At 36.8% G+C, this 19,954-nt stretch overlaps 2 protein-coding genes and 1 long non-coding RNA gene across 5 annotated transcripts; 1 reads left to right on the top strand and 2 right to left on the bottom strand.

Annotated features, from left to right (window-relative positions):
- Positions 1 to 5,639: 5,639 nt before the first annotated feature.
- Positions 5,640 to 11,410, bottom strand: LOC103977555 (uncharacterized). Of its 3 annotated transcripts, none has more exons than XM_009393103.3 (3): positions 11,216 to 11,410; positions 7,028 to 7,175; positions 5,640 to 6,895 (listed from the first exon to the last, which is right to left on the bottom strand). In XM_009393103.3, the coding sequence occupies exon 3, from the start codon at positions 6,880 to 6,882 to the stop codon at positions 5,878 to 5,880; it is 1,005 nt and encodes a 334-aa protein (XP_009391378.2). In that variant the 5' UTR covers positions 6,883 to 6,895; positions 7,028 to 7,175; positions 11,216 to 11,410; the 3' UTR covers positions 5,640 to 5,877. The 3 variants fall into 3 exon arrangements, with proteins under 3 accessions (XP_009391378.2, XP_064954614.1, XP_009391377.2); XM_065098542.1 differs by having other exon boundaries at positions 7,028 to 7,118; XM_009393102.3 differs by lacking the exon at positions 7,028 to 7,175.
- A 683-nt stretch (positions 11,411 to 12,093) lies between these two features.
- On the top strand, positions 12,094 to 13,645 carry LOC135607056 (uncharacterized). The gene is made up of 2 exons (XR_010485066.1): positions 12,094 to 12,530; positions 13,307 to 13,645. It is a non-coding gene; the product is annotated as an uncharacterized LOC135607056 (long non-coding RNA).
- Positions 13,646 to 16,046: 2,401 nt separating this feature from the next.
- Positions 16,047 to 17,855, bottom strand: LOC135607055 (alpha-amylase isozyme 3C-like). Its single transcript, XM_065098540.1, has 4 exons — positions 17,699 to 17,855; positions 17,492 to 17,624; positions 16,593 to 17,398; positions 16,047 to 16,516 (listed from the first exon to the last, which is right to left on the bottom strand). Exons 1-4 carry the CDS (start codon positions 17,780 to 17,782, stop codon positions 16,265 to 16,267), a joined length of 1,275 nt encoding a protein of 424 aa, XP_064954612.1. The 5' UTR covers positions 17,783 to 17,855; the 3' UTR covers positions 16,047 to 16,264.
- Between the last annotated feature and the right edge of the window lie 2,099 nt (positions 17,856 to 19,954).

Here is a 19,954-nt window from a genome sequence, read left to right as displayed (position 1 = left end):
ATCACAATCTATCGTCAAAATCTGGTGGCGATCGATCGACGCCTTCGGAAGCGTATCCAAAGCTATTACCGCAGATTTCTTGTCCAAGAAACAACAAAGAGAAATCCAAGACGCAACGAATCTGCTTTGGGTCCGTTTGTCTCTCTTGCATTTACTGCTACGACGTGAAATATTTCCGCTCTTCGTTAGGACAGCTTCCTCCGATCAAAAGCCATAAATGGCTGCTCGATCAACTCCATGACTTCTTTTTCCTGTCATCTCTTTTATGGTGAAATTAGAATTCATTCGTCCATCAAGACATCAAATCACCATATGATGACCGAGACAAAATGTATGCACCATTGCAACTATCCAATCATGCTTTGAATAAATATGTGGAGTTAAAAAGGTCGATCAAATCCAACATCAACAGTTTCAATAAAAAATGTGACGAAGAAAAGTTGAATATAAAACATATATAATCATCGTATAATTACATACATAGTGGTATTTGATTCAATAGAAAATTGGTGTCACTCTCCTCCTATAAGAATCATTAAGGCTAAGCAGGGAAGTTAACCCATGAGATTAGCAAGATATTTGCACCTGATATGCACGTGGAGAGGAAGTAAAACAAAAGCCTAAAGTATAAGTGCCTTTGTAAAGGTTTGTCTTCCACTTTTACGGATGGCATGCACATATGCACCCAAAGTTGAATCAAGATCTGGTCCCATCCATGATATTTTCTTGGATCTTTTGGTGTTCTTGGTCATTTTGATGGTAAAAATCTCACAACATATATAGATAAAGAATTCGATACGTAATGATAAAAAAAATAATCTATTTATCTTTTAAAATTTTCAAGGTTACCATAGATATTTTAGCTATAAAGAATAAATATTCTCTTATTTTGATAATAATATAGATTAATCAATTGTTTTTACAGAAAAAAATATAATATAGTATTGATTAGATCATTTAATCTCATATTAGTTGAGGAGTATGATAATCAATGACTCATAAATACGTCATGTCTCCCTTATCCTCAGAGGTGTCTTTTAGAGCTCATATGTTCCGAAAGGACAAAACCGTATGAGTATATCTATCGCCCAAAAATGAACAATTCTTCGAGAATTTTAGTATAAAATTGACATGTCATGCAAACAAAGAACTCTGTACTGATTTAAATTCAAAAATAATGATAATGAACTAATTAATTTATTGAGTCTGAATCATGTAGACAAAATCTTGATAATAAGAAATTGAAGAAATATGATCTAAGTTTTTATAAAGATTTTGTATATCAATTAAGATCTTATGTCAACTTAAAATCTTCTCTCATGCGGAACTAAATTGAGGTATTATAATCGACTTGCAATCAAATTTGATATTTCAGGAAAAAAAATAAAAAGCTTACATGGATGAGTGGGCCCCAAGAAAACCAATCGTCAACCCATGACTTGCTGGCATCATAATATATAGTAGGGCTAGTAGTCCATGTCACATACTTTTCCTTCACAATGGCCATACCCTCTAAAAGTGCTGTTAAACTGTAGCCAAAAGCACATTCGTAGACATAAAAAAGTCATAGCCATAGATAGCCTCATCAACTTGGGAGCATTAACTCGATCACACCAGATATGTTTTCCTCACCTAAAAGTGATCTCTTGTGGTCCATATGAAAAAATATATACAGTGTATGCTTATAATTCCTCGAATCAACTTGATCTTTATGTGACACTGTCATTATCATCATCAGTCTCCTTCACCTTGCATCACAGTAAGAAGGCGATTTCTTCATGTTTTTATTTGACCAAGGAGATCACCTACATCTAACGAACATGAAATAATAAACATAAGATAAAAGATATATGTTCGCGTTGTTCTTATGGCAATTTATAACAGTGGCATTGCATGCAAGTGGAAAGGGTGGGGGAGTTGTGGTTGGATCAAACGCTGGCTTTGGTATATGTTAATTTTTTGTTTGATTTGAGGCATTGTGTGATTAGGCTGTATGATAACTACGTGAGTGGGGGAGCAAACTGGCTGTGAAGTGGCGAATCGGAGCTCGCCTCGGCTTGCGTTCTTCCAGGCGGCTCATCGTGCTCCAAGCGGTGACCAAAGTCCCGACCCCTCGCCGAAGGGCCAAACCTGGAATCCCGACCCTTTGCCCAAAGGCCAACCCGAAGCTTCTTTTCGTTTTCGCATCGGCCGAGTTTGCTCTCTCTCTCTCTCTCTCTCTCTCGTTTGTTTTTTTGCTGGCAGGGCTGCCTGGAACAGGAGAGGAGGGGCCGAGTGGTGGTGATATTTTAGCAGGAGGACGATGTCAGCGTCGGAGAGAGAGAATCACTCATCTCCAGGCTCGCCCGGTGTCACAATCCGAGGGGTGGGGACAAATGGAGATGGATCACAAGTTACAGTTGGGTTGGGGTTTGGGTTTGGCTTAGATTTGGGTTGGGAACTCGAGGAGGAGATCATGTGCCAACGATGTTCTCCAATTTCTTTTATTTATAATTATAATATGATGACATAAGTTTTTGATCGTACAATTGAGATTTTATAAAACAAACAGGATGTTAAAAATATATTTGATATGATTTTCTTTAGGCAATTTACCATAAAAAGCTCCTCGTATTGTAATTTTAATCGGATGATACCCCTATATTTCATTTTTGCCATGAAATATTTTTTTAAAAATTAATAATACCCTTGAATCGAGTTATTTCAAACTATATATATACGGGTTGATTTAATCCAATTTAAGTAATTTAGATTAGATCGCTTTAAATCAGGCTGTGTTCGATAATGATGGTGATAGGACGTATTCTGGCCCTATGTGAATCACCGACAAACGTTGCAGACCAACGCGACATCGTACGCCTCCAAAACCGCTGGGTGCATGCCATGTCAAGCTTCAACGATGTGACTGTGCGGCCTGACCACCCCAAGAGCTAGAGGCAATGCCGCCTGCTGTTAGAGCAGTGTCGTCTAACGTTGCTCGAGTACCCTCGAAGACGTCATCTCGTCAGAGAGATTGTTCCACCCCTAGAGTCAATAGCCATGCCGGACCAGGGCCCGACCAATTCCCGCACGCATGTATAAATACCTCCGACCTGATCTAGAAAGAGAGAAGAAAAGAAAAGAAAGGAAAAAAGGGAGGAGATTTAGGACGAATCTAACTTGCTCGTCGGATGGGCCAAAGTCAGGACTTACCTGACGAGGGCCGTTTTGCAGGGAGGCGATCATCGCCAAGCCGCGAATACCTTCATCCCGAAGACGACGCTCGGTATGCAGAGGAGGGTGGCCTAACGAGTCAAACCCGACTAGTATCAGCCCGCATCTCCCATCTCCAGGAGGCTCCCACATCACAAGGAAGATCACCAACCATCCAAGGGGGTGAGAGGATGCATCTTCCCACGAACAATGCTCATATCGGTCGACTTTGGAGTGCTGGCCCACAGTGAGGCTCAGGCTGACCTTGCCACCTCAATCGACGCCCGAGACGTTTGAAGGGCACGACCACTCCATCAACTCAATAATTCCACCAAAGGTTATCGACGTCGGCGGGTGAGCCTAATCGTGCTGACTCATTAATCACGACATATTTGTTCACCAACAAATGGATCAGGTCAAATTATGTTAAATTTATGAGCGAATATAACACGAGTATAATTGGAGTGTAACCAAAGTATTTTCATCAAAACAATTCAAAATTTTCTAGAACCATTGGTATATCATTCTTAGATATTTAGTATCATTTTTTAAATTTCTTATTTTATGGTGAATAATTTAGAATAATTTTATATAAAAATTAATATACTTTTTAGTATAACGTGAGTCTTTTAGTTTAATTATAAATTTAATTTTTTTATATAAAAAATAATATATTATAAGAATATAACTCGAGTGTAATGATTAATCTTGATAAAATATGAGGAGAATGAGGAGAGGATGAGAGAGCAATAGAAGAGTAAAAGAAAAAAAAATATGAGGAGGAGGAGGAGAAGAAGCATAAGGTGGATGAGGGAAATGGAGAGGGAGAGGGGGTGGAGGTGGAGTGTGAGGAGGAGGGTAGAGGGAAAGGATAAGGAAGAAGAAGCCAAGAGATAGAGAGAGGAGTGACGAAATGGTAGGAGGAGGTGAGAGTAATCTGGGAAGTGGGATAATTTAAGAATAAAAAAGAATAATTTAGAATTTAATATAAATAAATCAAATACTCAGATTAAACTAGTCTAATCCGATTCATGTCAAACAAATCGATTCAACCTAAATAACCCAAAGTCAATGGATATCAATTATCTTTTATTTATTTTATAAAAGGTATTTTGATTATAGTAGGAAAAAAGAAGTGCCAAAATCTCATTATTGAGTTTTTTTTTTTGATAAAGCACTCATTTTCTTTCAATGTTCAGATGAAATAATTTCAAAAAAAAGAGTGAAAGCTATAATACATGTTCAAGGGAGAGAAAAAAATTAGAAACTTTGATATCATACTAAGATATCCTTTTTATATACCATAATAATAATAATAATAATAATACTAATAATAATAATAATAATAATAATAATAATAATAATAATAATAATAATAATAATAATAATAATAATAATAATAATAATAATAATAATAATAATAATGTCCTCAAAGAAGATTCTTTAAATTTAAAATGATCATTAAAAAATATTTCTTGTTTTAATATTCATCTTATTATTTTGATTTGAAGATAAGATATCCACAAAATATATAGCAGTTATTTTGGACTAATATTTGCTTACATGAAGGTATCAACTAGTTTAGTTGATAAAGAGGTTAACAACGTAACCCAATGTATTGTATTCAATTTTTATCTTTGTTACTTATCTTTGTAAAAGAAAAAATCAAGATGTAATACATTTATATGCAGCAAATTGAAATGAGACAATCTGATGGTTAACTCACAAAGAATACTTGCCATAGCTTTTACAAGGATCATCGACACCAACATCCTCGAAACCATATCTCCAAAAACGTGTAAAATTTGCGAGGTTATGAGCCAACAAGTGAAGTCCGTCCTTGGTAAAGATGCCCATCGCACGACTGTTGCTTGTTCAATAAGTTGCAACTTGTCAAAGAGCAATCCTTTAAGATTCCAAGTGATTACCTCAAATGCCTCAGATACACATAACATATCCCTCCCCCCACCCCCCCACACACACACGGTCATCTTCCCACTGTCTTGACACGCACTTCTCTAAGACACGCTTTACCCAAAGGCAAATGTCAGATTTTTTTGTAAGGGTAACTAACTAGCATAGATGCCCCGTAAAGTGTCTGATGATGAACCAAAACAATGAGATGCATTTGTTTTGTGTTTTATCGAAATGATAAACCCTACCATATGAACCAGCAAAACCCTTGGATCAGACATATAATCTTGTATGAACCAGGCACATCATGACACTGAATTTATGTTACATAAGCAACCTGATATAAGCTGATTGACATCCTAGGGTGCATGAGAAAATGAAGCAAAAGTACAATAAAAGTTACTCAATAAAAGTACAATAAAGCTGATCGACATCCTAGGGTCCATGAACAATTAAAGAAGAAGATGAAGCATCGAGGCAGTGTAGTACAACGAAACGGAGGCTTCACACTTCTCGAATAACGAGAAGAGAAAAAAAAAAAACATTCACAAATTTAGTTTCTGCCGCACTAAAAGCATGCGGAGGAGCAGCACATAAATTACAGTAAAGTCAGGGGGAACTACATGATGGCATACATGTTTGTCACCCCAAAACCCAAATAGATCAGTTTAAAAAGTGCACGGACAGTAGTGTGTTTTGTTTCATGATATAAATCAGTACAGAAAGTGGGGTATTTAACAATCAGCAGGCATTAATGAGTTTTATCTAACCCTAGTCAGAAACTGGCCTCGCCCGGCTCATATTCCGCCGCCGCCTGTGCCTCCTCTCAGATCTCAGAATACCTAAACGACTCCCTTGAGATGTAATAGGCGCTATATCATCATCTCCATCCAAGGAATATGCATCTACAAGATTATCATTTCCTCTTTCCTCAGGCTCCCCATTGTCCCTGTGAAGCCTCATGAGTCGCGTGGCGCTCTCTCTCAAGAAAAAGTATAGAATGCTCCTAGTAATTCCGCGATTCTCTAAATCATGATCCACATGATCATCACCAACCTCATCATCGGTGTTGAGCTCACCATTGCTCATTTCAATTACATAATCCCCGAACACCACTGACCTTGGCATTGATGACCTTATCGTGCTGATCACATCTTGCCGCTCCCTTTCGTGCTCCAGCATCCTCCACTTCTGTTCAAGCACTGGATCCACCTCGTGAGGATTTGCAGAAGGGTGCTCAGACCTCACATGCTTGCTTAGCTCCTTGTAAGTCCCCACAAATGAGCAACTGTCTTGCATGCAGCTCCTCTTCTTGTTGTTGAGATATTCTCGTGCAGGATCCACCACAGTCCATCCCTTTACCTGCCCTCGGCACAAAGGACATGTAAGCTCCATAATCTCAGACTTCTCGCATGCAATGGAGTGAGGCAAATTTGATCCAAGGTTAGCCACTGAATCGTAATGGGAGGGTGACATTTTTGTGTATGCCTTCTTAAATTGATCAAGGCAATTTGAGTGCCGATAGCTGGTCCCGCACATGTAGGGTCGGCAGCCCTTGTCATGAGAAGAGCATAGCAACAAAACAGCATTATGTGGGTACTCCATGCACACCGAGCAGGTGGCATCTTCCCAGTCCTTTTTCTCCAAGGCCACTGTTGTTTTCTTTGAGCCACATTCTTTCTCGGAAACCTTCCAGTGATATGAAGGAATTGGATATGGAGCCAACCTGAGTTTACGAGATGGAAGTCTGCGAAGGGCCCTAGAGCTTCTCACCATTTTTCAAGGAAGTCTGAGAAAAATTGTTTGACGGAATTTCAAAATCTAATGACACATGACAATATATGATGCATAAAATTATTGGCATATGCACAAATAAGAAATAGAAAGGAAAAAGTTATTGAGATAACATATGAAAACCTACTGTCGGGTCAATTAAATTTGTGCATCCAACTCACAATACCAAATAAGTAGCACAAAAATCTTCCTTTCAGCTAGTAATAAGCCCAGTTCACCTACATACACCATCTTTCATTTGTCTCCACGAGGTTCCAAAAAGTTGCTTAAATAACCTTTTGAAGTAATAAAATGTAAACATTCAAGATGGTACATATAGAAAATGAAATGAAACATCAAAATAGACAAGACTCTTTGATGTAGGTTTGCATAAATAGACAAAAGTAATATTTCGTTCTAGGATTTGATAGTTGTGGAATTAAAAAATATATAAGATCAAATGAAAGAAGGAACAAGATAAATGCTAAACAAAAGGCAACTCAAGGATTAACTTCTATGAATGAAATTCCACAGCACCACATAAATGATAAAATCGTGCCATTAGAACAAAAAAGATATCATCACACACCACTTGCATATAATGTAGGAAAACATAATTTATTCATTCATCCATTGTATTCTATTTCAAGTCATGACCCTTCTCTCTTGTGATGAATCCCTAAATACAAGAACAAATAATCATGCATTTTCAAAAAAAAAATTGATAAGCTTCCGTACTTGTAGATTCTTCAATCATGATGAAGCTTCTTTACATAGATGGAGTCTTCAAACAATCCTAAGTTTTGTCACATTCCTTAGTTTTATTTAGCTTCCCATTTCAAACAATCCTTAGTTTTATTTAGTTTATAAGCTTCTTCACATAAACTGATATTTCTTGTTCAAATAAAAATAAATTGAAATGGTCCTGCATAACCCATATATAAGATCTCCACTTCAATTGTTCCTTACACAAGGAAGATAGGTTTTTGCCTATTTGATAAGCTAACAAAAGATAAGACCATAATCCCCTTACAGCTAGGCTAACCCTAGTAAAATTAATAAACAATTAATCTCCCTCAAGCATATGTTAAACTTTCTCCTTCCAAAATAAGTATCTGCGAAACCATAAACATTGGATGGTGGTTTTCTTGAAATAGGAAGATGCCAATTGTAACCGATGTTTGATCAATTAGATTGTGGTTTGCAAGTCATATGAAAAAAGTAAAAACACATAGTCAGCTTTAGACATTAAAAAAAGGACCCTTACCACATTTGAGATTTGATGTATTAAAGCACAATAAACCAACCAGATAAATTTAGGATTGGCTCATTATGATACAAATTATATAAGACAAACTATCTGAATTATTCACAACACATTAATTATTCTTTGTCACATGACTTACACCATTATATAAGACAAACTATCTAAATTATTCACAACACATTAATTATTCTTTGTCACATGACTTACACCGACCTTTATTACAGTTGAAAAATATTGAATGTGGCAATGCACTGAAATAATCAATTCCATATCAACTTTTAATTAGTGGACACAAATTTCATTACAAATACTTAATAGATGCTAAAATATAAAACTGTGTTTGTTTAAGATAGACATAGATATGAATTAGATGTATGGCAGAAATAGATTCAGCTAGCATATAAGCTGGATGTAGATATGAACATTACCTAAAGCTACCAAGTACCAACAACAAAGACACTTTCTCAAAGACAAACCTATCAAATTATATCTATTGGAAAAAAAAATTGAAAACAAATATGAAAAAGAAAACAACTGTACTAGAAAAATTAATCAAATAACATCTTTTCTAATTTTAATACAAGTACAATTAACACATTAATATATTCACATATTTGGATATCCTAGTTCAAATAAAATAATACAGACTGTATCTACATTCAGAAAATTTGAAAAGCAAAAGCGGATGCATAGATGGATACATGATTGACACACTTATATGCAACCATACCTGGTGCTACTCCAACACAAATACAAATCAGATGGATGGTAAACAAAAATGTATTTCTTAATTCCAACAAAAATGGTAAACAAAGAAAATTTGGAATCCAATATGCATTTCTTAATTCCAACAAAAATGACTGATGATATGTATGTCTTGAGAAACAAAGTGTCAACATGTAAATATTCAACTTATTTCTCAATCGTCTACCTCAAAGAAATCTTTTTTGTAAAAGGATGGTTGACATGATGCTTAAACACAACTCCAACTCCCACAAATGCATACAATAAATATGAAGAAACAATATTCATTTTGACTATTCCATTTACGACAAGTCACACCCTCCTAAAGCCCATAATTCAGTTGGATTCATCCAATGTAGAAAAGAACATATCAAGCAGCCATGGCATTTGCACATACATTCTTTTCACTGCCATATTTTAGTTCCCAAAGCACATAACCTTTTTCTTTTCTTAGTACTTTTTTTCTATTCAAGAAAACAATCAATAAACACAAATGTTAGATTACAAGCTTTGGGAATTTGCTCATGTCAAACTATAGAAAGTAAAGCTTACATCTGTTAAGGTGATACTTCATGTTTTGATTCTCAGTAGTCATTACAAGATTTAGCACCTGGAAGCATCATGATTCATGAAGGACATGCTTGCAATGAGAAGCACCAAAAGAAAAGAACACCCTAGACCCTACGAGCTATGATAGCGTTGGTAGAGATGCTGAAAGTTATAATAGGTAAGTTCGACAAAATTTTGCTATGAAAAATTGAACAGATAGACACTCACAAACATCACAAACTAAAGCCATATGGCAGCAAATCATGATTGCAGAGTTACGAAGAAGACTTTCATTTGGTTAACTGTGTAAGTTCAAGAATTTGAAATTTGAAGAAGGAAGATTATGCTTATAAAAGCCCATAAGTCACTGTTCAAATGTCCAATACCAGGACATCAAATCAAAATGAACAACATTTACCTAGAACATAAAACATAAAAAAGGTTCCTTAAGAAGTCCTTTTTTCTTTTATATTCAATAAAATACAAATCTCAAGATGTCTTTTTCTTTTTACATAGGATGAGTGGCGAAGAAGAGATTCGAATTCAGGACCTTGCAATAACTTGTCAAAGTCTTTACTAGCTAAGCTTGCTAGTTAAGATCAAGATGTCCTTGAAGTCACTTCCACCAAGAAATCGACAACATAAGTGCAGAAAATTTAAAACCAACATCACTAATGGAATTAAATAAATTATTTGACTAACAAGTGAAAACGGAAAAGATAACTCACTTCAAATCAAGCCAGTCTTTAGGACACTTGTACCAGTTTATGTAGTCTCAGTATGAATGCTTCTCTTAGACCTAGAATCATCTTAAATAACATTAAAAACCCTTAAACTTAAAATGGGAAGATGAAAGAAGGTTGCTCAATCATGATGTATTACGCCTGCTGGATTTGGAATAACCAGGGGCCATCCTCTTTGAGGTGTGAAACAAGTAACCACACATTAATCAACTGAACAGTATGGAAGTTATCACTTTTAAATGCCACAATAACTCCTCTAACCATACAATGAGTTAAACTCACCAAGGTTCTCAATAAATCTCAGGATATAAGTTACAAAAGTAAACAGCAGTACTATCAGATGCTTTCCTATAATCTCAAATGAAGTTCACCTTTCAAAACATAGAACCTCTTTACCAGAAAGTAAAGCTATTATTATCGACAAAAAAAATATTGCACTACAATTCCAACTGATTTCACTTTCAGAACTGAAAAAAAAGAGGATGCAAACGAATTATAAACAGATATCTACATGAAAAGAAACAAAATAACAAGTCACCATACACCACAAAAACATATCAAACCCTAGACATCTCGGACAGCTCAAGCACACGCAATGCATCTCTCAAACGAGAAACAGCCTCGTATGATCTTTGATTGTTTCCCCAAACAAGCTAAATATTTCACAGCAAACCTAATTTAGGATAATGACACAAGTATGAAGACCAACTAATCGTTAAAACGCGAAACGAAATGTTGAAGGAACATATAATAACCATGGAACAACAGATGCGCGAAACCAGATCAAGCTATCCCTTCCGCGGTGTCAAGATTTGAAGAACTCGGGCGACCGATAATGGGATCGGGCCCCTTAGCCCCCCGGAACGGCAAAAGGATGGGGATTCCCCCATTCGGAACGTCGGATCGCCTGAAATCTGAGCGGATCGATTTATCCGCTCAAGATTCTGCCCGGATCGACGAATCATTCCGATACTAACAGAGAAACCCGAGAAGACGAAGGTTAGATGAAAAGATACGGAGGAGGATCCGCTACCTCTCTTGCCGAACGGCGCGATCGAGGCGGAGCGCGGAGAAGGGAACGGAACGCGGAGGAGGAGAAGACTACCAGGCAGACTCGATGGTTCCCTCGCACGACACGAAAAGAATGGTAGAAGAGAAGAAATAGAGAACCAAAGAGAAATAAGAAACAGAGAGATCAGAGAGCTGAAACGAAAGGGCAGAGGAAAAGAAATATAACAAAATACTCTTTTAACTTAGGTTATATATATATATATATATATATATATATATATATATATATATATATATATATATATATATATATATATATATATATAATGATTTTTGAGTTTTATTTGGAAGGATATCAACTACAGAGGGATATATATCTATATAGATGATTTTAATATTTAAAAAAACATATATTGTACATTATTTTTTGTAAAGACAATTATTCAATTTCCAAAAATTATATCATGAAAACACCATCTTGATTTATTGTTCCTTAATTAAAATTCTATTGAATTATTTAATTAATTATGTGGTATTCTTCCTCTCCCATTTGTCCTTTCTGTTTTAACCTTCTTGTTTAATTTTTAAATCACATAATAAACAACACTAATAAAAGCTAAATCTGGTCAACTTGCAAAATTTGTCTTATTTTTTTAGTTTGATCTAATCTATATAAACATAATATGACTACAAACACATAGTATATAAATTAGAAATGAATACATATTAGATCAAACATTGTTTTGTTATAGTCAAAAGTCAACCGATTTGTTGCCGATTGAGTTCTTCTTCTTTCTTTTAAACAAAAAAGATTTATTTAAAACCGGAAAAATCCGAATCCATTTTCATGCAAATCGGGCTGAACGAGAGGAGGTTGACCCGAATCCGAGAAGACCGGTAGCAAGGAAGGAACTGCTCAGATTTGTTGCCTTTCGAGTCCTCAGTTCCGATCCCGAGCGAAGGTACTAATTTGCTCTTCCATCAAATTCCACCGTTCAGTTTGCTCCCAGTTCCGATGCCGCTCTCTTCCCTCATCTCGCATGGAATGCGCCCGATCGAACGGCAGCGCGGCGGTCGATTGCGCTACCGTTAGGATGCGGCGGTGGCAGCCGCTTGAGAGGGGAAGATGCGTTTCCAGTTCGAGAACTAGGAGCACGGAGAGGGATGACGCGTCTTCTTCTTCATTCTCTTCCTCCCGTCAGCGGACGCAGCGGACAGGGATGCGTTTGAGGAGTAGAAGCCATAGCCTGTGGCTGCCTCACGTTGGCCGTGTTGATGAGGGTCTCCAGGATCTCGCTCTTCCGCTTGGCATGTCCTTTGCTGCCGTCGTTGCGCAGGTGCGTACTGTTTTTTCAGGATTTGTAGATCGTGTTTTGCTCGTGAAATTCTTTACTTTCTTATGCGTTTCCCTACTCTTAAACAAATTTCCATGGTTCTATTCCAGAATAGCGATGGACTCAATTTTTATACAAGTTATGCGTTATGTTGTTAGAACCGAGAAAAAAAGACTTTTTTGATTGAATGCTTGCCAAGTTCAAAACTAGGGAAGTGAATGCTTGCTAAGTATATCTTACCTAAATTGTGTAAGCAACATGACCCAGAAAATTGTTCAAATAGCACAAGTTTAGGTATGCCCCATTTTTTGAAAGTAAATAGAAAAAGGAATCGAAGAAATTGATTTTCTTTACATAGATAAGTGGGATTGATTTTGTGTTAGCTGGTCCGCCGAGTTCATTTCATAAGTCATCATAAGAAATCTAGAGAGCAATCAAACACAGCTGACCGGATTTTGGATATCCTATTATTGATAATGTAAAAAAAGCTAAACTGTTTATTAAAACCAAGGTATTAATTAGCTGGCCATTAATTCATCAACGTTGCATTAATTGATACCAGAGAAACTAAATCATAACTACTGTTGAAGAACTTAGTTATCAATTATCTTTTATGGATCATTTATGCTTTATATTTATGCAAACCATATATGACTTTTTTTAAAAAAATTATGATGTTCTTGACACAATGTTCCCCTCGGGTCTTAATCTGCACCCTTTAAAAGAGTCAAGCTGCTTTTGTTCTACGATTTTATATTCATTTAATGCTAATATCCCAGGACAAGTATTCTAAACGCCAAAGAAACTATTCATGAAGACAGGGCTGGAACTTGACATGATAGTCGGAGTATGAATGAACTAGACTGTCAAATTTTATTATATCTGAATAGAATCCAGGTTCAAAGCAGACTCAAATTTAGCTTCTACTGCATATTATATTATATATTGAATTAGTTATCAGGCCAATCACATCATCCTTCATATTACAAAGACCTAATATCATCTTTTGAACAGAGGTGACTTGTATTAGGGCATCTTCTTGTACTAAGTTTAAGAGCGATAAACTCTATTGTTGAAATGTTACCTTGTTTTTATTGTGATTAAAGAACCTTTTTTGAGATAGTGGTGTAACTGTCTTTGTCCTAATATCTGACAAATAAACAAGTGAATTCCATGTTCATAGGTACTGTAAACTCTATTACTGAAATGTTGCCTTGTTTTTCTTTTGATTAAAGAACCTTCCTTTTTATAGTAGTTTAATTAGATTTTTCCTTAATTCTGTGAATAAAAAAGATCTTTAAGAATGATGAAAACGTTTAAAGAGTATGAGAATGTTCTAATTGTCTGTCAAATTTTAAGCAAGTTTTTACAATTTGAAGTTAAACAATCTTCAGATTAGATCTATGTAAAGTCATACAATGTCAGTAACAAAAAATTGAAATGAACTGCTTTATAGAATCACAGAGAACATAGGGACACTGCCTTGTTTGTTTATGTTCTCAGAAATCGTTCTCAAGTTAAATTTTCAAGAATGAAAATGATATAATATTTCTTTTTGCAAAGTAAAAAGGAACTGTCTGTGGGGGAGGGAGACGTTCGAAGGAAGCTCCTGAGTTCATTAAATTGAATAAATGTAGGAAATAATATTCCAGACTTATTGGTGGTGGCATCTTAGCTTCTGAACACTAACAAGTTCCATAAGAATAATGTATGGCTTATTTTGTCTTATTTATTAAGATGTGCTAATTTAGTGGTTTTCACTTAGGGAATCTATATAAAGACACAAAAAATTTCAGACTTTGTAAATTTTTTCAGAGATAGAGAGGAAAATTTTTGAGCCATTTAAACACAAAGTCCATGGCTCATCAGGCTCTGGGCATCTATGAAAAGAATAATAATACAGAGTAAAAAGAATCATCAATATAGAAAGGTTCAGGCATTGACAGAGATTCTCTAAGCCTACATCTTATGAGGTTGAGGGTAACACACTTGGGGATCTGAAAAGTAGAAATGCATTTCTTTGGGTCTGCAAAGAATAGCCACTCTCCTAATAGGCCTTCACATGCTATATATATGTGTTGCCTCAGACAATGAAAAGAATTCATAATGATTTAAAGTTTGTTTCACTGATCTACCAGATCAACTTGATTCTTTTTGTCCAAGAAATTTTTTTTAAACCATAAGAGTATGCACAACAGGTCTTATTTCCCGAGTTTTTTAATATCATAACGGAGATTCTCCTCTACAACAGAACTAACTCATCTATTAACCAGTTAGTATTAAAACTCAACTGTGGTGAAAGTGGACATATTTCAGTTTAAAGCCTGACAATAATTTGTAGTAACAATATAAATGCAGCAGAAATTAAATAGTAATATTAACTAGAAATATTATATGTACCATGGAACACTATTCTGCTGGCAATAAAATGGCTGAACAGCTTAGAGCAATATTTTAAACAGTTGTATGAATAATGACATGCTTATTAAATTCTTGAATCTTGGACAAAACAACATCAAATTGAGAAGCACTCATGACCTCATGACTTCTTTGGCATCAAGTTGAGAAGCATGTAAAATGACATGACTGCTGACTGCTGATTGAATTTTGTAGGCCAATACACATTTGGTGATAAACATGATTTACCCAATTTTCTGAAGGTTACTATACTAGGGCAAATTACACCTCTGAAACCTTTGTGCATGGATGTCTGTACCTAGTCTATCTGGCTTAGATCATAGCTTTTAATGTAAAATGAATATGCCATGTTAAGTTTGATATATTCTATAATATGCATATGAATGGTTGGATCACTACAGATTGAACCTCTGTTACTGCCTGCCTCATCTCCTCCAGACCAGTTTTTTTATATATTACATAATTTAGTTAGTAGAATGGACTCTGGCACACAATGATGCTCTAGAAAAGACTAAATTAGTGTTAGGGTGAAAGGGCAACTGAGAGGAACAGTAACACAATATGATACTTGATGTCAGGTCAAGTATGATTGCGAGATACATGGCTTTCTTAATTCTGGAAAAACAGCAAAATTTAAATTTGAACAAATTCGAACAACATTATTTAGATGACAACAAATTGCATTCCTTTTCCACAGTTTCATTAATTAGTATGTGATGCATCTTTCTGTCCTGATCTAACGCTATTAATTCTTTCTCACGGTCAATTGGAAGTGTGTCACACTTGATAAAATTAGGCAGATCAACTGCTGCACAAGAGTACTAAATGTAATGCTTGCAAAGATTTATGATGATTCGATTGTCACATACAATTTTCTAGCCAAGGTTCAGGAGAGATTGTTGGTGGTTTCCATACCATCAATGAGTTTCTACTTATCCATACGCAAAACATATCCTTCTTCGTTTATTTTCTTTTAATCTTTCCATGTCTGCAGTATTGTCATATGTGGTTAGCTAAACTTCACAGTGAACAATGTAGCCATTTTACATATCTCATGATAATTACCATAATATATTTAGAGAATAGCACCGTGGAACTCGATTATTTCACTTGGATCGATCCATACGGATCAATAATTTGCCTTTTATTGGTCGAATAGATTACGACAGTCCTTACCAGGAAACACTTATTCTTCTGCCTCACGGCCAAGTAGGGAAAAGCCTCGTGACCTCATTCATACCGAGGTCTTACAACACAGGTGAGAAACGTGAACGAAAGAGAAGCGAATAGTCTCTTCCATGATTCATCATCATCAGTCTTCATCTCTTCTCCCACACGCAGTAGTCGTTGCCAGAGGCAACGACGTGGAAGTTGGAAGGAACGAGATTCCCCACGTCGTATCTCGAGCCTAGCTTTGTCAGTATCTTCCCATCGATCATTGCCATGTAGAGGTCAGCATCGGAGGCCAGAATGTTGAGAGCGCTACCCGAATGAATTCCATTTCGTGTTCTGGTTTCAGCCAACTGTGTTATCGCCTCCTTCAATCCCCAGTCGAACATGTGGTCGTAGAACTGCACGCACGAACATATATATAATCGTCATGCTGTGATACTATTTGAATCGAATGTTGTGCAGAAGCATACTTACGATGGAAGGGACGCCCGGATGTGTGAGTATATAAGCGTAGCCTTGCATGACCTTATCAGAAGGAAAAGGCCACAACCTTTGCGTCGAACCGGTATCGTGGTTGTCGACGAAAGTGACAGCCTTCTCCGGCCACCACCCCATCATGCCGGGCGCCTTCCCCTGGGAATCACGCATCCTCCACAGTTCACCTTCCACGGCAGCTTGTAGTATTCCCTTTGTGGTGAAATCGAAGGCTGTCGCTGGGCCTCCGACCTGCTGAACCCAATTAACCAGCTCTTGGCGGTTGCCGTTCTGATCGTATGCTGGCTTCCCGTCGTTTCCGTAAGCTAATGAACTCCAGATCTCAGCCACCACGAAGTTTGGCTGCGTCTGTTCGACGTAGATCTTGGCGATGCTCGAGGAGTAACCCTTGGCAAAGTCGAGCCTCCACCCGTCGAAGCCGATGTCAGTCTTGAGCCAGTTCAGCCAGTCCGTCAGCTCACGCTGGACCTGCGTGTTGAGGTGGTCGATGTCGGGAGCCGCCGCGAAGCCCTCGCCGGTGTCGAGGTTTCCGGTGCCGTCGGAGTACTGTGTGTCGTCCCTACAGATCATGTGTGGACCCCAGTCGAGGCGGGCATCATCGGTTCCACCTTCGAAGATGCACCATATGCCTCTCCCGTCTTGCTTGTCTGCGCAACGATGGTTGATGACGATGTCGGCCACGCATTTGACTCCCTTGTCGTGGAAAGCGCCGATCAACGCCTTCAACTCATCCTGATTCCCGTACTTGGAAGCACCCAAGTCGTAGAGCCGGCCCGGCATGTAACCTGAGAGGAGAAGTCTCAGAAGAGTTTAGACCAAGGCCGACTCGATCAACATGTGAGAGTGATCAAGACGGCAAATACGAATCACGGGACGACCTTGAACGCCGACAGAGTGCGAGGGCGGAGGCAGCCAGACGTGGGTGACTCCAGCGTTGGCTATATCAGAGACTTTGTCTTTCAAGAAGTTATACCAGCCGCCTTGCTGCCTCCACGACTCCCAGTTGAATCCCTGCAACGTATTCGTTTCTCTTACTGTAAACGCGATGAAAGACAAAGGCAACAAATGCATCTGTTTATCTCTACCTGGAAGAGTATCTGGGACTGCGCCAAGTTCGGAACGACAAGCAACAGAAGCAGAAACATCGAAGGACCAAAATAGATCCTCATCTCTTCCTTGCTTTCTTCTGTCGAAGGAGCAAAGGATGGAACGGGATGGGGATGGGAGAAGTGTGAGGGCTAAGGGCACGTATATATAGCCGGAAGTGGCAGGGCAAGTAAGGCATGAGGGGAAGTAGATAAGCGTTGTTGTGGCCCATAACCTGCGAGGGGTCACCGGTGATTGGAAGAAGATAGGGCGAAGTCCGATGCCAAGTCTCTCAAGCTGACGTCGCCTCCCACCCTTTTGATTACTGCAACGTCTCGGGCACGTTTGATGGCCATATCCAACTGTAGAACGGCTCACATCCCTATTATCGTGACAGTCGAAGACTAGTGGAGAAGGAAGCTTCACATTCACTCTCACAGATGGAGTTATTATCTTCTGGTCCTTCTCGGAGAAGGAAGCTTCACATTCACACTCACAGAAGATGAAGCAATTTGCATCCCTATGAACCCATATCATTTCATAGCGAAGCTTTACTTAATTCCTATGAACATGTCGTATGAATCAGACCAACCGAACGGCAAAAGACAAGCTTAATCCAGCAAATGAAGAAACAAAAGTAGCATTTGCCCTCCTCTCATGTCAATATCCTGTTCCCATCCATTTTAATTATTGGTTTACCATGTCAAACATAGTTCGATCGCTATTCAGATTGTCTATATCCGATCACTTGGCAAAGAAGGGATTTGGGAAAGGAGAGGTCTGGTTTCCAGGTCAAGTCCGAGGCATTTGTCCTCCTCCTGTCATTTCATGAGGTATTTGTTCTTCTCCTGTCATGTCAATATCCTGTTCTTCATCCTTGGCTTGCCACGCCCAAACATAGTATCGATCCCCGTTCAGATCATTCACACCCGATCACTTGGGAAAGAAGGGATTTGGAAAAGAAAGGGTTTGGTTTCAACGTCAAGCCCTTATCCAAAGAGAATCAAAGGCCTACCGATAATTTGTCAATCCGTCTGACATGCATGACTATGATTTACACGATGGATTTCATTTATAAATAAATTCATATTTAGGTGAAAAAACATATATATATATATATATATAATATTATATAAAGGGTGTTAAAATCTAATGTATTCAAAATCAATTCGACCTAAATCGGTTTCGATTGATTTTAATTTAAAAATATTAACTCAATCGAGTTTATTATTTTAAACCTTTAACTTAATTAAATTAGCCCAAATATCTTGGTAGCAATGTTTTCTCAATTTTAATGCTACAATTTCATAAATGATGTGAGCCCAATTTTATAAATTTTATCGGCAATTCAATTGGACTAAGATTCTGATTCAATTTTGAAATGATTATATATATATTTATATATTTTTTAAATTATAAACTAGTTAATCGAATTGTATTATAGTTTTGCACTTATTTGATTAGGTATATTTAAAATAGTTTAGATTCAAACATATCTTTAATCGAATCGAACTAGTTATGTTCTATTAGGTAGATCTAAAATAGTTTTGATTCAAACATGTTTTATTTTAATTGAACTGAGCTAGTTATGTTCGATTAGGTATATCTAAAATAGGTCTCGTGCCTTTAATCGAACAAAATAAAAAAAATTAGTTCGGTTTGGTTTGACTTCAATTGCAACCAATTTTAACACCCATAATATCATTATTTTTAATATTCATTTTTTAGGTTTTTTATTTATCAATTGGTTTTAATCTTAAGTTGTTTAGGGTACTAAAATTGAAACGGGTTGCAAATCATGTCTTTAATATAAAAAAAGAATTTTCACATGGTTTTAGGTATTGAAAATTCTTTCAAATGTTCTATTTTCTCAATATTAACTTGTTTTTATTAGTTTTAGATATTGTCCGTTTAGTAGCAAGGATTGAAATAGTAAGTCAATCTCTTCAAATTCCATAGGAGTAAAGCCTTATTATATTCTAAAGTTGTATTTAATATCTCCTATTTTATTTATGGATCTCAATATAATAATTATATATATATATATATATATATATATATATATATATATATATATATATATATATATATATATATGTATATGTATATATATATACATATATGTATATATATGTTCATTAGAAGAGAGATAAACCATACCATTAGATAATATTATCTATTAATATCTTCATCATACAGAATCTATTATGAGCTGACACGTGATTGCCCTTTATGACAAGGAAGGTAATTCCAAG

The sequence above is a fragment of the Musa acuminata genome, chromosome BXJ2-3 (genome assembly GCF_036884655.1).
Source record: "Musa acuminata AAA Group cultivar baxijiao chromosome BXJ2-3, Cavendish_Baxijiao_AAA, whole genome shotgun sequence".
Classification (NCBI taxonomy): Eukaryota; Viridiplantae; Streptophyta; class Magnoliopsida; order Zingiberales; family Musaceae; genus Musa; species Musa acuminata.
This window is presented reverse-complemented; position numbering and strand designations above follow the sequence as displayed.

Excerpts from the sequence above, each read along its gene's own strand:
- LOC103977555 (XM_009393103.3), bottom strand. The coding sequence starts at position 6,882 with ATGGTGAGAAGCTCTAGGGCCCTTCGCAGACTTCCATCTCGTAAACTC.
- LOC135607055 (XM_065098540.1), bottom strand. The coding sequence starts at position 17,782 with ATGAGGATCTATTTTGGTCCTTCGATGTTTCTGCTTCTGTTGCTTGTC. Across the intron at positions 17,625-17,698 it reads AGTCCCAGATACTCTTCCAG|GGATTCAACTGGGAGTCGTG; the intron begins GTAGAGATAAAC and ends AATACGTTGCAG. Across the intron at positions 16,517-16,592 it reads ATCCGGGCGTCCCTTCCATC|TTCTACGACCACATGTTCGA; the intron begins GTAAGTATGCTT and ends TCGTGCGTGCAG.